The 16614-nt window shown below is 45.9% G+C and overlaps 1 protein-coding gene across 1 annotated transcript in view; it reads left to right on the forward strand.

Moving 5' to 3' along the window:
- LOC142312622 (alpha-2-macroglobulin-like protein 1) overlaps positions 1-16614 on the forward strand; it is a 238807-nt gene that overhangs the window by 72036 nt on the left and 150157 nt on the right. Inside the window, exons 10-12 of the mRNA XM_075351617.1 lie at positions 9193-9299; positions 12210-12380; positions 14895-15146. Coding sequence (XP_075207732.1) covers positions 9193-9299; positions 12210-12380; positions 14895-15146 — 530 coding nt within the window. The remainder of the gene's footprint in view (positions 1-9192; positions 9300-12209; positions 12381-14894; positions 15147-16614) is intronic.

The following is a 16614-nucleotide window of genomic DNA, read 5'->3' on the forward strand; positions in this document are numbered from 1 at the left end:
ATCCACAAGCATTTACTCTCCCCAGGATGACACAGGGGTTGTAAATTCATTCTGGATCCATGATTTCTTAATTTTGATGAACGTCAGTCTGTCCACATTGTCACTGGACAGACGCGTGCGCTTATCTGTCAGCACACACCCAGCAGCACTGAAGACACGTTCAGAGACAACGCTGGCAGCTGGACACAACAAAATCTCCAAGGCGTAACTGGATAGCTCTGGCCATTTTTCTAGATTTGAAGCCCAAAATGAGCAAGGCTCTATTTGCAAAGTCATGGCATCGATGTTCATTTGTAGATACTCCTGTATCATCCTCTCCAGCCGTTGACTATGTGTCAGACTTGTTGTCTCTGGTGGCCTTGCAAAGGACGGTCTAAAAAAATTATGAAAAGATTCCATTAAATTGCTGTTACCAGCACCAGATACGGTCCTACTGGTACGTGTAGACTGTTGAAGATGACGAGACCGTCCCATGTTTGTCAAGTTACAACTGGGAGATTCACTCCCTGCACCTGCACGGTTGTTTGGTGGAAAAGCGGATCTAAGATCGAGTAACAGCTTCTGCTGATACTCCTGCATAAGTGCGTCCCTTTCTATGGCTGGAATTATGTCACAAAATTTGGACTTGTACCGGGGATCTAATAGTGTGGCAAGCCAGTAGTCATCATCACTTCTAATTTTGACAATACGAGGGTCATGTTGGAGGTAGTGCAACAAGAAGGCACTCATGTGTCTTGCGCAGCCATGCGGACCAAGTCCACGCTGTGTTTGTGGCATAGAGGTGCTAACCGTTCTTTCTTCCTGACATCTCCCCCCAACCTCTTTCAACTGAAATTTGACCAAGGTCCCCCTCATCTGCTGAGTCTTCCATGTCCATGGACAGTTCGTCCTCCATATCTTCATGTCCTCCTGCACCTTCCTCAACATCTCGCCTGCTACCATGCGCCCTTGTTGATCCCTGTCCCCCATGGTCCCATGCCTGGCGCCTTGGTGATGATGAACGTCTGGACCTTGGTGATGTTGTTGTGTCTTGCGCATATGAATCCTCCTGTAGTTCCTCCCCTTCCTGTTGTCCCACCCCCTGACTCCGAATAGTGTTTAGCGTGTGCTCCAGCATGTAAATGACTGGAATCGTCATGCTGATAATGGCATTGTCAGCGCTAAACATATTCGTCGCCATGTCGAAACTGTGCAGAAGGGTGCATAGGTCCTTGATCTGAGACCACTCTAGCAGTGTAATCTGCCCCACCTCTGCATCTCATTGGCCTAGGCTATACGTCATGACGTAATGCACCAGGGCTCGGTGGTGCTGTCACTGTATCATGTGGAGAGTCGAATTCCAGCGTGTCGATACATCGCATTTCAGGTGATGAACCGGCAGGCTGAAAGACTTCTGGAGCAATGCAAGTCAAGTCAGCTGCGGCGTTTAAACGCAGAAGTGAGCAGAGAGTGACCATGCCCTGTGCAGAAGCCCATCTAGGCCGTGATAGTGGGTTAAAATTGCTGGACAACAAGGTTAAACACGTGAGCCATACAAGGCACGTGTGCCAGCTTGCCCAGGCGAAGGGCCGCACCCAGGTTTGCAGCATTGTCGCACACGGCCTTACCAGGCTGCAGGTTGAGTGGAGACAACCATTTATTAAACTCGGACCGCAGAGCTGACCACAACTCCTCAGCTGTGTGACTCTTATTCCCAAGACATGTCAAGCTAAAGACCGCCTGATGCCGTTGCGCTCTGCTGCCAGCATAGTAATGAGGGGTGCGTGATTCCTTCTGCGCAGTGAGAACGCTGGTGGCCTGACCAGGCAGGCTTGGGGCGGAGGTGGAGGACCCAGATGAGGTGGAGGATGCAGAAGCAGTGGCGGAACTTGGACAGACAGAGGATTGACACACAAGTCGTGGGGACGGCAAGACTTGTGCAGCAGACCCTTCACCATCTATCACCATAGTTACCCAGTGGCCAGTCAGCGACATGTAACGTCCCTGTCCATGCTTACTGGTCCAAGTATCAGTGGTGAAATGCACCCGTTCACACACAGAGTTTCTCAAGGAAGCGGTGATGTTGTGTGCGACATGCTGGTGTAGCGCGGGCACACCTTTCTTAGAGAAGTAGTGGCGACTAGGCATCTGGTACTGGGGCACAGCGACAGACATAAGGTCTCTAAAATCCTGTGTGTCCACTAGGCGGAAAGGCAGCATTTCGGTAGCCAACAGCTTACAGAGGGATAGAGTCAACCTCTTAGCTTTGTCATGGGTCGCAGGAAGTGGCCTTTTATTTGACCACATCTGAGGGACAGAGATCTGGCTGCTGTGTGTAGACGGTGTTGAGTAGGGTGTCCCTGGAAAAATGCAGGTTTGTGAAGAAAGTGCAGGCGGAGACATGATGTTGCCTTCATCCAACGTTGGTGCTATCGATGTTTGAGAGAGCTGTACACAATCACTTGTTTCCCCTTCCAAACCAACTGACGACCTACCAAGCAAACTGCCTGTTGCGGTTACAGTGGTGGAAGTTGTGGGTGGAAAAACAGGTGTGACAGCTGTCCCCACAGTCCTAGAAGATGACGAGCGCACGGATGCACTGGAAGGGGCAGGCGGTGGATGGTTGGCTCCGCTAGGCCGCATTGCAGCACGGTGAGCTTCCCACCAGGCCATATGATATTTATTCATGTGACGATTCATGGAAGAAGTTGTCAAACTGCTGAGGTTTTGACCTCTACTAAGATAACCATGCCAAATGTTACAGATGACATAATTTGGGCGATTCATTTTTTATGTCAAAAAAGGACCAGGCTAGGCAAGGCTTAGAGGCCATGCGACCTGTTGATCCACCCCGAATAATGCTCAGAGGCAGAGTGGTGGCTGAGGATGCAGTTGTAGACGTGCTACCAGTACTCCGACTGTGTCCAGGAAGGCGCAAGGTTACTTCGTCGTCGGTTGCATCCTCCTCCACCGCCTCTGTTGACCTCCTCGAGTGTCTGACTGTGGGTTGACAGTAGGTGGGATCTAGAACTTCATCATCAATTGTTGTGTTTGCACTCCCCTCCCCCTCAGACCGAGCCTCTTCTTGCCCTGACCGAATATTTAAGTTGTCATCCCAATCGGGTATCTGCGTCTCATCTTCATCAGTATGTTCCTCATTGTCTATAACCACAGTTGTTGGAAAGGCAGCATTTTGGTAGCCAACAGTTTGCAGATGCTGAAAGTCAACCTCCAAGCCATGTCATGCCCTTCTAAAAGCATGTAAAACACAGCGAGGGGACTCCAACCACAGTCTCCCTCGTTTACACTAACTGTGCCACACACACCCCACTTGACTGGCATCGGTTGAGCCCCCTTTTGAAAAAGAAAAAGATGCTTTGCATGAAGCACTCTCAAAAATACGCGTGCCTTTCCCGTCCCCTGGCTGACCCAAGGGAAGAAAAGTCCTCTGAGAGCCATGACTTGTTCATCTTGGTTCTTTTAGAAACACAGCGAGGGGACTCCAACCACAGTCTCCCTCGTTTCCACTAACTGGGCCACACACACCCCACTTGCCTGGCATCGGTTGAGCCCCCTTTCGAAAAAGAAAAAGATGCTTTGCATGAAGCACTCTCAAAAATACGCGTGCCTTTCCCGTCCCCTGGCTGACCCAGGGGAAGAAAAGTCCTCTGAGAGCCATGTCCACATTGTCAGTGGACAGACACGTGTGCTTATCTGCCAGCAGTCCCCCAGCAGCACTGAAGACAGGTTCCGAGAGAATGCTGGCTGCAGGACATGACAAGATCCCCAAGGCGTACGTGGCGAGCTCAGGCAATTCATCAAGATTGGAAGCCTAAAATGAGCAGGGCTCAAGTTGCACAATAATGGAATCGATGTTTCCTTGCATATACTCATATATCTGTGTCCTCCTCTTTTTCCTTGTCCAGCTGTTTTGTTTTCGCATGAGTATATGTCCTTGTCACTTTACCATGTGTTTGAGTTGTTTGTCACCTTTTGGACACCTTTGAGGGTGTTTTCTAGGTGTTTTTCTGTGTTTGTGATTGCCTGCCATTGTTTCCTATGCAGTTCGAGTTCGGTTCGTCGAACGTTCGACGAGCCGAACTCGAACGGGACCTCCGTTCGGCGAACCGGCCTCGAGCCGAACCGGGACCGGTTCGCTCATCTCTAATAGGGAGCTAAATAAAGGCTCATATTGTATATAAGGGATTTTCATGTGGGCTCATACTTTATATAGGGGATGTCAATGTGACGCCCTGGCAAAACCAGGTAGTCACACAGTTTTAGGCCCCCGCACAACACCTCTCCCACACAGGGTTAAAGCAGCTGACCTGAAACCCTAGTCACCCCCTCAGGGAAGGACAGACACACCAGTGGGCGGAACCAGGCGAATGGAGAATGCCCACATAGGGGTCTGGAGAACCCGGGGCGGGAAAACAGTTTTAGTCAAGTTTGGAGTGGAGTGAAGGTGGAGCTCAGGCTGTCAAGGTCTGAAGCTCAAGCTGACAGGCGTCGGGGTTGGAGCCCCGGCGTACTGGCTAGGTGGCAGACGGTGGTCAGTGCCAGCAGGAGACGGGAAGACGGCTGCCGGAGATCCGAGGTGGACCGGGGCAGGGTTGTAGCCCACCGGTACCCACACCGGAGAACTGACCCGGAAACCGTGCACAAAGGGGGTACTTGGACCCTGAAGCCAGACCAGCACCAACGGCCTAGCTAATTAACCAATTAAGGGCAGGATTTTAGGTCCTGTCCCAACCTAAGTCCCGAAAAGTAGACAACCACCAACCGAGAGGGATAGGGCATCGGCCAGGGCTCAGTAGATCCCACAGGTCAGCGTCTGACGGGCACGGCTCCCAACCAAAAGACCGGGAGCGGACTCCTGCGTTACACACCGGGAAGTCCATCACTAAAAAATTACAGAAGTGCAGAGGAAAGGGACATTGATCACCAGCTCGGGTGTGGGACTAGATACACCCGTCTGCGGAGGCCGTCCACCATCACCTTGGTTTACCAAAAGAACTGTGTGTTTATTGACTCCATACATTAGTGCAACCTCATCCAGCACCAGGACAACCGAACTGTAAGTGTGCTGATCCCTGCAACCCTGCACAACACTGGGCCCCGGGGCATCCATCCCCACCCACGGAGGGGTTAACATCCAGCTGCCATCACATCTTCCCAGGCACCCCATAACAGCAGCGGTGGTGCTACATCTCACCACACACCATGGGTGGCGTCACAGACAGTTTCTAACAAATCCCATATACTTACGTCCCCCTTTTATTTGAAGTGTCCGCAATTAATTTTCAATCCTTTCTATTATGTATAGTGCTATTGTACATAAGGGAAAAAAATTGCATGGCACACTTGCATCTGCAGATGTGCACCAGAGCACCGGTGTGTAAAGCCTTAGACTTATCACATGATAAATCAATAGCATTCATGTCACGTGATACATTGGGGCCTGGGGTGCCTAGCCTTCTAAACTGCACAGGGTCCTGGCTACAGGTGCAGTGCTTGTCTGATTTTTACATGTGTGAGGTTCCCTATGTCACTGTACAGCTCATATAAAATGCATTTTGGAGGTGAGAGACCCCCTTTAAGTAAACTGTATATTAGGATTCATCTATCCTGCAGGTGTAGTTTGTTTTGTGGGAGGAAATTCAGCCACAACATAACGGGAAATTACTTTCACCCATCTATCTTCCAAGAATTTTTCATTACGTAGTGAAACTGAAATGACAAAGAAAGGGGTGGCGCAGATGGTGTCTTATCCGGTGGAGTTAGAAATAATAAAATTAGGTGCACTAACCTGGTGCAGTTGTGTCATAGACAAGTCTATGGGTGGGAGAGAATCATCACATTGCACTTGCATTACACCGGTGGAATGCGAGTGCAGTGCAAGAATCACATCAGCTGATTATGGAGGAAGTAGGGAGATTAGTCCCTCCCTCTCCTCTGCAGCTCCCACCCTGTCATCCGCAGCTGTGCTGCGATCGCAGAATCGCATCACAGTGGCGTGACAGTCGTATGATACTTGGCTTATCCAGCAGAGTGGGAGCCAAGTGTCATGAGATTCACTTGTATTCATGACTATGTGGCCGCAGCTTAATTGTTCAAGCAAAGTAGTTGTCATAATAAGGAAAGGCAACTGCGAATGAAGGCAATCCAGGTCCCAGCATGTGCAGTGAACGCCACACACGCCGGGACAATGTCAGAACTGGCCCTTACAGTGCCAGACCAGGGTCCATGAATGAAGGCGGAACAGGTCTAAGTATAAGGTGCTTAATTACTAAAGCCTGTGGACGTGGACAAGGGGGAGGTGGTTGAATGTGAACAGACACAATGTATAATTTTGATAAAAGCAGAAGGAAATTTCAAACCAAACCAGGCATGGTGGGAGTCAGCCACCGGACCAGTAAGCAATAGAAAAGGGAGGGAGCCAGCACTGCTTGAGAATGGCATGCCTTTCCTTGAAAACATGGAAGCGGTTTCTGAAATGTTACAGGTATATGTGTTGCTTCAATATGGTTCTGCTTTTAATGAATTTAGGAGGCCGCATGGCACAATGTAAATATTAAATCTAGAGTAGGACCAATATTGATCAATCATTTGCTAAAAATCTCATTTTGCAGTATAGTACAGTTGGAAAAATATGTGAATTTTCCCTTTTAATTGTTTGCATGCCATTCTCAAGCAGTGCTGGCTCCCCCTCTTTTTGTTGCCTAAGTGAAAATGGCCAAACTGTGCTCAGATTGTCAATATTTTGTGTGGCCACTATTATTTTCCAGCACTGCCTCGAATCTCTTGGGCATGGAGTTCACTAGAGCATTCACAGGATCCACTGGATCCTCTTCCATCCTCCATGACGACATCACGGATCTGGTGACTGTTAGTGACCTTGCGCTCTTCCACCTTTCATTTGCGGAGGCTTTACAGATATTCAATAGGGTTTAGGCCTGGAGATGCTTGGCCAGTAGAGCACTTTTTTTGGCAAGGCAGTGGTCATTTTGGAGGTGTGTTTGGGGTTGGAATACTGACCTGCGACCTAGATTCCAAAGGGAGGAGATCATTCTCTGCTTCAGACACTTGTCATTTTACTCCTGGTTGGCGTCATATTTGAGAAGGGACCCCCATGTCAACGAGGAGCGATTTTGGACGTTTTGCAATGATTCAAAATCGCTCCTAGACGTCACACACAACGAGATTGCTACAGCGGCCGGATGTGCATCACAAAATTCGTGACCCCATTGCTGTAGCGATCTCGTAGCGTGTAAAGCCCGCTTAATTTGATGCAGTGTGCAGCGTATAGTCTGAGCACTGACAGGCGGACCCCCCATCCCTATAATGTCTGCAGCAATACTGGGAGCACTTATACATCTATTTTGAAAAGACAACCTCTGGATACGATGATGAGCACGTGCAGTCAACTTCTTCGGTCGACTATGACGAGGCCTGTTCTGAGTGGAACCTATCTTGTTAACTTGCTGTATGGTCTTGGCCACCATGCTGCAGCTCAGTTTCAGGGTGTTGGTAATGTTTTTATAGCCTAGGCCATCTTTATGTAAAGCAACAATTCTTTTCCAGCCATGTTGAACTTCCAGTGACCAGTATGAGTGTTACGGTTGCTGCGAGCACTGGAGACTAAGTCCAGATTTCTTGCTACTGCACATGTGCGAGCGCTGGAGACTAAGTCCAGATTTCTTGCTACTGCACATGTGCGAGCGCTGGAGACTAAGTCCAGATTTCTTGCTACTGCACATGTGCGAGCGCCGGAGACTAAGTCCTATCTTGGAGCCATTGCACATGTGCGGGTGACATCATCGCTGACACGAGGTCACATGTCTCTGTTCGCTCCCCTAGTGTGCGAGGATACGAACAACTGCCAGACGCAGTATAAGGAACGTTACCCTAGCGGCAACGTCCACCTACGAGTCGAATCACAAGGCCCAGCCAGACCATGTGCCTTAGGCACCTGCCTATGTCCGCTCCCCTAAGAGGTAAGGATACGGACAGCAGCCGAAGCTGTAAGGTATAAGAACGCTACCCTGCCGGTAGCGCTCACCTAGCATAGACAGAGGAATGCCTAGAGGAACGCGCACAGAGCGTCTACTCTTATGCATGAACCAAGAGGACTGAGCGCCATGCGGCATGTGTCAGGGTCTTATATAGACTCTGTGCCTCATCCAAGATGGAGGACAATCCGCTGCCAGAACGACAGGAGTGACGTCATGCTGGCCTATCACCGAGCAAGGCGTCACAAGCACATGACCAGCGACCAATCGGCATAGAAGGTGTCAGAGACATGTGACCTCGTGTCAGCGATGATGTCACCCGCACATGTGCAATGGCTCCAAGATAGGACTTAGTCTCCGGCGCTCGCACATGTGCAGTAGCAAGAAATCTGGACTTAGTCTCCAGCGCTCGCACATGTGCAGTAGCAAGAAATCTGGACTTAGTCTCCAGTGCTCGCAGCAACCGTAACAATGAGAGAGTGTGTGAGCGATAACACTGAATGTAAAATACCTTCTCACCACTCACACCTGAAACCTTGTAACACTATTGAGTCCCATGACAGCGGGGAGGAAAAAATGCCCGATAGGGCGCAATTTGGCTATTTTCAATTAGGGGTGTACTCCTATTTGTTGCAAGCGGTTTTGACATTAATGTCTGTATGTTGCGTTATTTAGAGGACACCAAATTTACACTGTTATAAAAGCTGCACACTGACTACTGTACATTGTATCAAAGTGTCAGATCTTCAGTGTTGTCCCATGAAAAGATATAATAAAATATTTTAGGTATGTTTAGGGCACTCTTTCCCTACAGTTCACATAGCTAATATCTATGAACTAAGGACTCCTGTGAGCTTGGGTAGTAGGTTGTTGCTTCTGCCCCGGACGTTTATACCCTTTTGTGCTCTCTGCATGTGTGGAACAGGGTGTGCATTCTGACCTCACTGATTATGGCCGCGATCTTATTTAGGGCTCTAACTACAATCGAAAATTCCACCTGTCTCATCAGCTCATAGGGTGGAGCAATTCTCCTTATGTTGTGTTGCTGACAGGATTAAGCGAAAACAAATATAGATTATAAATCATAACTGATTTTGCCATAAACGTAAATTATATTAATGAATACATCATATGTTACTAGTTATAAGATATGGACAAAGTTTGTTCTCCTTCCCTCCAAAAATTGTATTTTTTATTTTAGGTCATAGTGAAATAGCATCAACTTCTGTGCAAGGCAAACAAGCAAAATTGATTGAATTTAAGGAATGTAAAAGTTTTTACGTTCAAGGCTCTCCATATCATTGCAAGGTAAGGTAAAAGAAAAGCAAGATAATCCTTTTATAGTTTAAAAGAGTGAAAATGCTTTGTTTGAAGTCACAATAGATTTATACATCATTGAAAGAGCCGATCGAAATATGAGATGATCACACTGTGGAGATTTGTGATCTTGGAATCCCCTAAAGATATTGGGCAGAAACCAGGCGTCAGAATACTGCCACAGCCACGTTGCGTGCGTACCCACACTGACAATGAAAATGAGCCCCTGCACCCCTCCAGTGAGCAACGGAGCAATGTTTAATATGCAAATAGGAAAGAATAACAGTGTGTTGAAGTATAGGCCAGGCTAACTTAGCCTTTTGAATAAAAGTAGATTTTTCAGCAAATATTAAGTTCAACTATATATGTCTGCTTTGACTTTTATAGGGGCTAATTCCCTATATAAATGCTTATGCAGTATTACTTGCCATTTTGGGTCTTTCAGATTCCATTTAAACCTACTTTATTTAAAAAATCTATTAGTACCTGCAGGCTGCATAAAAGTATCCAAACAAAAAGCCTCATGGTTAAACCTATGGTCTCAGAAGGGTCATACATAGTGGGGTACCACAGGGGTCAGTATTGGGCCCGCTTCTTTTCAACATATTTATAAATGACCTTGTTGGGGGCATGCGGAGTAGAATTTCAATATTTGCAGATGATACTAAACTCTGCAGGGTAATCAATACAGAGGAGAATAATTTTATATTACAAGGAGATTTATGTAAATTGGAGGATTGGGCTGAGAAGTGGCAATTGAAGTTTAATGTAGATAAATGTAAGGTCATGCACTTGGGTAAAGGAAATAACATTTATGATTATGTACTTAATTGTAGAACACTGGGTAAAACAGACACAGAAAAAGACTTGGGTGTATGGGTGGATGGTAAACTTCACTTTAGTGGCCAGTGTCAGGCAACTGCTGCCAGGGCTAATAAAATAATGGGATGTATTAAAAGAGGTATAAGTGTTCATGAAAAAAATATACTTCTACCTCTGTACAAGTCACTAGTGCGACCGCACTTAGAATACTGTGTACAATTCTGGTCACCGATATATAAGAAGGACATAGCTGAACTGGAGAGGGTGCAGAGAAGAGCCACCAAGATTATTAGAGGAATGGGTGGGCTGCAATACCAAGACAGGTTATTAAACTTGGGGTTATTTAGTTTGGAAAAACGAAGGCTTAGGGGGGATCTAATCACAATGTAGAAATATATGAGGGGACAGTACAGAGACCTTTCCAAAGATCTTTTTACACCTAGGCCTGCGACTGGAACACGGGGGCATCCGCTACGTCTTGAGGAAAGAAGGTTTAATCATAATCACAGACGAGGATTCTTTACTGTACGAGCAGTGAGACTATGGAACTCTCTGCCGCATGATGTTGTAATGAGTGATTCACTACTAACATTTAAGCAGAGCCTAGATGCCTTTCTTGAAAAATTTAATATTACCAGTTATGTATATTAGATTTTATGACAGGGTATTGATTCAGGGAACTAGTCTGATTGCCGGATGTGGAGTCAGGAAGGAAATTTTTTCCCCATTGGAACTTGTTTGCCACATTGGGTTTTTTTTGCCTTCCTCTGGATCAACATGTTAGGCTACGGGTTGAACTAGATGGACTTAGGGGCACTTTGCACACTGCGACATCGCAGGTGCGATGTCGGTGGGGTCAAATTGAAAATGACGCACTTCCGGCATCGCATGCGACATCGCAGTGTGTAAAGGCTGGATGATACGATTAACGAGCGCAAAAGCGTCGTAATCGTATCATCGGTACAGCGTCGGCGTAATTCATAATTACGCTGACGCAATGGTCCGATGTTGTTCCTCGCTCCTGTGGCCGCACACATCGCTGTGTGTGAAGTCGCAGGAGCGAGGAACGTCTCCTACCGGCCTCACTGCGGCTTCCGTAGGATATGCGGAAGGAAGGAGGTGGGCAGGATGTTTACATCCTGCTCATCTCCGCCCCTCCGCTCAGATTGGCCGCCTGCCGTGTGACGTCGCAGTGACGCCGCACGACCCGCCCCCTTAACAAGGAGGCGGGTCGCCGGCCACAGGGACGTCGCACGGCAGGTGAGTGTGTGTGTGAAGCTGGCGTAGCGATAACTTTCGCTACGCCAGCTATCACCACATATCGCTGCTGCGACGGGGGCGGGCACTATCGCACTCGGCATCGCAGCATCGGCCTGCGATGTCGTAGTGTGCAAAGCCCGCCTTAGAGTCTCCCTTCAACCTTAAAAACTATGATACTATGATACTGGTAAGGGGTATGATTTAACCCACCAGAATGTCCCAGAGACAGCACACTCCAAACGACTAATATATGCACAAAGAGAACAGAGTATTTGCGTGCAAAAATTTAATAATTTCAATAAATATAATTACAAGTACATGTAGAAAAGAGTTAAGAAGCATAGATCCGGGAAAAATACATGAGGTCCCCGTGAATCACCCAAACTGTTTAAAATGAACGTAGTCAGGAGAAAGTCTCAGTATACAGAAATATATATACACACATATATATGGCAAGTGACTGCGACTATATAGGATGTGGTGTAGATAAAGTAGAAAACAGGAAGGCTATATCACAGGTCTCATAAAGTTTATATAAAAATATATATAAAAGCCACCTATTTCTATTGTGCATATATTAGGCTGCATAAAAGCTCCAGATTGTCAGAATATGCTCCTATACTTTGGCAGTTATGGTGACCATTTTTGATCCCATTAATGTGCTCACAGTTTCACGTCAACTACACCAGGTTAATTTTCTGTGGATACCTTTGACCAGAGGTGATAGAGGTGAATTCACTTTGTAATTGGAAAAGTGAAGAATCATAAGGGGACATGATGACATGGGTTTTCTCAGCTGGTTGCTTTACTCACTCTTAGGTTCAAGCCAAAAATGAGATGGGAGAACCCAAAGTTAATGAAGACATAACCATATATGTACATGAAGAAGAGTCTTCTAATGTGACAACTATAAAACTGGTGACAGACGCCAATGGAATAGCAGAGATCACACTCAACACCGCAGAATGGGAATCGTACACACTTGTAAAGGTAAGTTGGAAGATTGTTACATCTAAGTATAGATCAGCTCTGGTAGTTGGATCCAACAGCATCCACAATAGCTAGAAAAAATTGTACAATCAACAATTTTCACGGATACGGAATTCACAGAGATTTAAAAAAAAAAATGGGATAAACTGTTCAGAAGTGCACTATAACCCTTCTATATAACAATTATAGAGGGTCTTAACTTGTGTCCAAAATAGAACATGTCAAATGGTCAAAACTAGAGGTTTCACAATGAATATTCCTGTAATAAGCAAAATACAGCTGACCTGAACCCTTATTTCATTCCGTACATTCAAGTCCTTGTAAGGTGCTGGGAGACAATTGCACCTTTACACCCTCTTCCAAAGTATTATGCAAATGATATTTGTCTCAGATTTTCTAAATGGTTGATGCAAATGAGTCGGTATAATGTTCAAATCATCAACCATTAGAGGATAAATCACATTTTATAGAACAAATCTCTAAATGGTAACTGTATTTTTTCCAAACTAAAAAAGAACCTAATACACTGTTCCAAATTATTATGCATAACAGAGTTGCCAAACATTGTATAAGTTGTGAAGAGTGGTCATTTGTTGAATATTGATGATTAAAGGGTGCTTTACACGCTGCGACATCGCTAGAGATAGCTAGTGACGTTGTGCGCGATAGCACCCGCCCCCGTCGTTCGTGCGACATTTGGTGATCGCTGCCGAAGCGAACATTATCGCTACGGCAGCGTCACACGCACATACCTTTTCAGCGACGTCGCTGTGACCACCGAACAATCCCTCCTTCAAGGGGGAGGTGCGTTCTGCGTCACAGCGGCGTCACTAAGCGGCCGCCCAATAGCAGAGGAGGGGCGGAGATGAGCGGCCGGAATATGCTGCCCACCTCCTTCCTTCTTCATTGCCGGTGGATGCAGGTAAGGAGATGTTCGTTGTTCCTGCGGTGTCACACATAGCGATGTGTGCTGCCGCAGGAACGACAAACAACCAGCGGCATGCATGTCCAACGATATTATGAAAAGGAGAGACGTGTCAACGAGCAATGATTTTTGATGCTTTTGCGATCGTTGATCGTCGCTCCTTGGTGTCACACGCTGCGATGTCGCTAACGGCGCCGGATGTGCGTCACTAACAACGTAACTCCGACGATATATCGTTAGCGATATTGCAGCGTGTAAAGTACCCTTAAGACTTCGCATTTACTGAAATTGAAAGCATTTCAATCAAAAACACCTTAACAGGCCAAGTTACATGTTAGCTTAGGACCCCTTCTTTAAAATCACCCTCATATTTCTTGCTTCCATTGAACTTGTGAGTTTTTGGATAGTTTTTGCTTAAATTATTTTCAGGATGTCAGATTATCCTCCCAAAGCTGCTGTTTTGATGTGAACTGCCTCTTATCCTCATAGATTTTTTGCTTGTCAGTACTCCAAATGTTCTCAATAGGTTTCAGGTCATTCCTCACCCCCATCAGCGGCCCCATGACGATCGCCAAGATCCAATAGGTTGTCACGACAGCCAGGGGTCAACTGATTACCCATGTGACTGTCATAGTGAACTTCCTGTGAACACCGGCTGCGTACAGGCATTCATAGGAAGTCAGCATTTCTGCTGTACTGAGCCTTGCTGATTCTGTTGCATGTAGCACCAGATCCCAAAAAATGAGAATGTTACGGTTCTCGGAATATGGCGACAAAAGTGCCTTTTTTTGACAAATGTCTGAGGTTTTTTTTTGCCAATTGAAGGAAAAAAAAAACTGTACATGTTTGTTATCTGCGAACTCATACTGATCTAAGGAATCATACTGCCAGGTCAGTTTTACCATGTAGTGCACAAGGTAGATAAAAAAACCTCAAACAATTGTGATGTTGCACTTTTTTGCAATTTCACCGCACTTGGAAAAATATATATACCACTATAGCATAAAATTAATGGTTTCATTCAAAAGTACAAAAGAACAAGACAAGCTGTTACTGTGCTGACTGAAAAATTAAAAAAATTTGTGGCTCTTGGAAAAAGGTGAGAAAAAACAAAAAAAAACGGAAAATCGCCAGAAAGTGAATTGGGGTTAATGTGTAGTATAAGGAAACAAACTAATACTTTTGACTAACTGGGATCAGAATGACAGTGGTTAACTACAAAATCCCAGATTTCCTATTTTACATGTGATATTGCACATGGCACTTTGCATGTGGATGATATAATGAACTTGGCTCAAAATACTTCTACAAGGGTGAATATGACATTGCACTGTAGGAATGTATATTATCGGCAAAAAAAATAAAATAAATATATGTATATATATATTTTAATTTTTTTGAGTCATTTTATGGATTACATGCAGTCGACCAACATCTAAAGACAAAGAAAACTTTTGCAAACCTATTCCAAATTTTCAGATACCGGTATATAAATCCTTGTAGGGTCCCTCCAAAATCGGAATATTTTCAAGTATTTGTAATATTATATATAAACATTTTAAAGACCTAGTTGTGATTTCTTTTCTCAGGCATGTCTTTCATCTGACATTCAGGATGAGGATTTTGATAATTTTGAGAACAGTAGGTATTATTTCCATGAGCGTCCTTCACAATCAGTGTTGTGGCTTCCACCATATGAGCCTAAAACTGAAAGCTCTCTGACGATACAAAAACATCCAAAGGAAATATCCTGTAACAGCGATCAGACGCTGACCATTGAATACGACGTCCATAGGAAGAACCTCAATGCTGACACTGATCATCTGGACTTTTTCTATATTGTAAGTCTTTTTATTCTTGGAATTAAAATTGTAAGTTTTGTAAATTTGTCATGACAGTTCCAGGAGGGATTTGTCCGGTTGTTGATTCCTGTATTACTCCCGATTAACCCTACCTTGTATAATTAACACACCGACACTGCTTATGACTTGGTTGAATTGGCCACAGCAGCCCTTTATTGCCTATTGTTTACACACTAACACAAGGGGGTGCCGTCCAACGGGCGTCCCCAACATTTAACAATAGGTAATACCATAATAATACAGTACGTAGTACAATACGTAACCCTGGGTAGGCCCGGTCCAGAAACCACCTTCCACCACCAAAACATGATCCCTGGCCGCAACACACACCGGGCCGGTGATGAGGTATTAATCACCTACGGATCAATACTCCAACCTTGCAGGACCTCATACCTGCAAGATCCCTGTAACCGGAGCCACTATATCCTACAAGTGACTCTCCAATCAAATAACATTATCCGTTAAACTGCCTTTGGACCAGACCTACCCCCCGCCATAAGTCCGGTCCAGAAGCCATACTACACCACCAGAACACAATCCCTGGCCGCAACACACCGACCCAGAGATGTGAGGCATTAATCACCTACGGATCAATACCCCAACCTTGCAGGACCCCATGCCTGCAAGATCCCTGTAACCAAAGCCACTGTATTCTGCAAGTGACTCCATCAAATAACCTTATCCAGTCAACCGCCTCTGGACAAAACCTACTCCTGCCGCAAATCCAGTTCAGATGCCATATTCCAAAAACCAAAACACAATCCCTGGACGCAACACACCGACCCAGAGATACGAGGCATTAATCACCTACGGATCAATACCACAACCTTGCAGGACCCCATGCCTGCAAGATCCCTGTAACTGGAACACACCAACCCAGAGATACGAGGCATTAATCACTTACAGATCAATACCCCAACCTTGCAGGACCCCATGCCTGCAAGATCCCTGTAACCGAAGCCACTGTAGATATATTCCACCAACAGAACACGATCCCCGGCCGCAACACACCGACCCAGAGATCGGAGGTATTAATCACCTACGGATTAAACCCCCAAGTTGCATCAATTATAAACTGAGCCTCAAATCTGAAACCTTACTCTTCACCCCCAACCCCATGTTATCCACGGCCGCAAACCTCCAGCCCAGAGAAATGAGGCATCAATAACCTACGGATCAATCCCCCATGTGCGTAACAGTAACTGTGAACTCAAACCTTAAAGCCTGTTAGCGACTTTAATGTAACAACATCCCCGGCTGCAACCAGCCCAGAGATAAGAGGTATTAATCACCTACGGATCAAAACCCCCATGCCGTGCAGAACCCTGTGCCTGCACTGCGCTTGGATCCAGAACCAGAAACCCAACTACTGACTCCTCTTGTGATTACCATGTCACCAAAAGGATCACTGACCATAACAACGATCCCATATACTGTATATATGAGG

This window comes from Anomaloglossus baeobatrachus, chromosome 5 (assembly GCF_048569485.1).
Source record: "Anomaloglossus baeobatrachus isolate aAnoBae1 chromosome 5, aAnoBae1.hap1, whole genome shotgun sequence".
Taxonomy (NCBI): Eukaryota; Metazoa; Chordata; class Amphibia; order Anura; family Aromobatidae; genus Anomaloglossus; species Anomaloglossus baeobatrachus.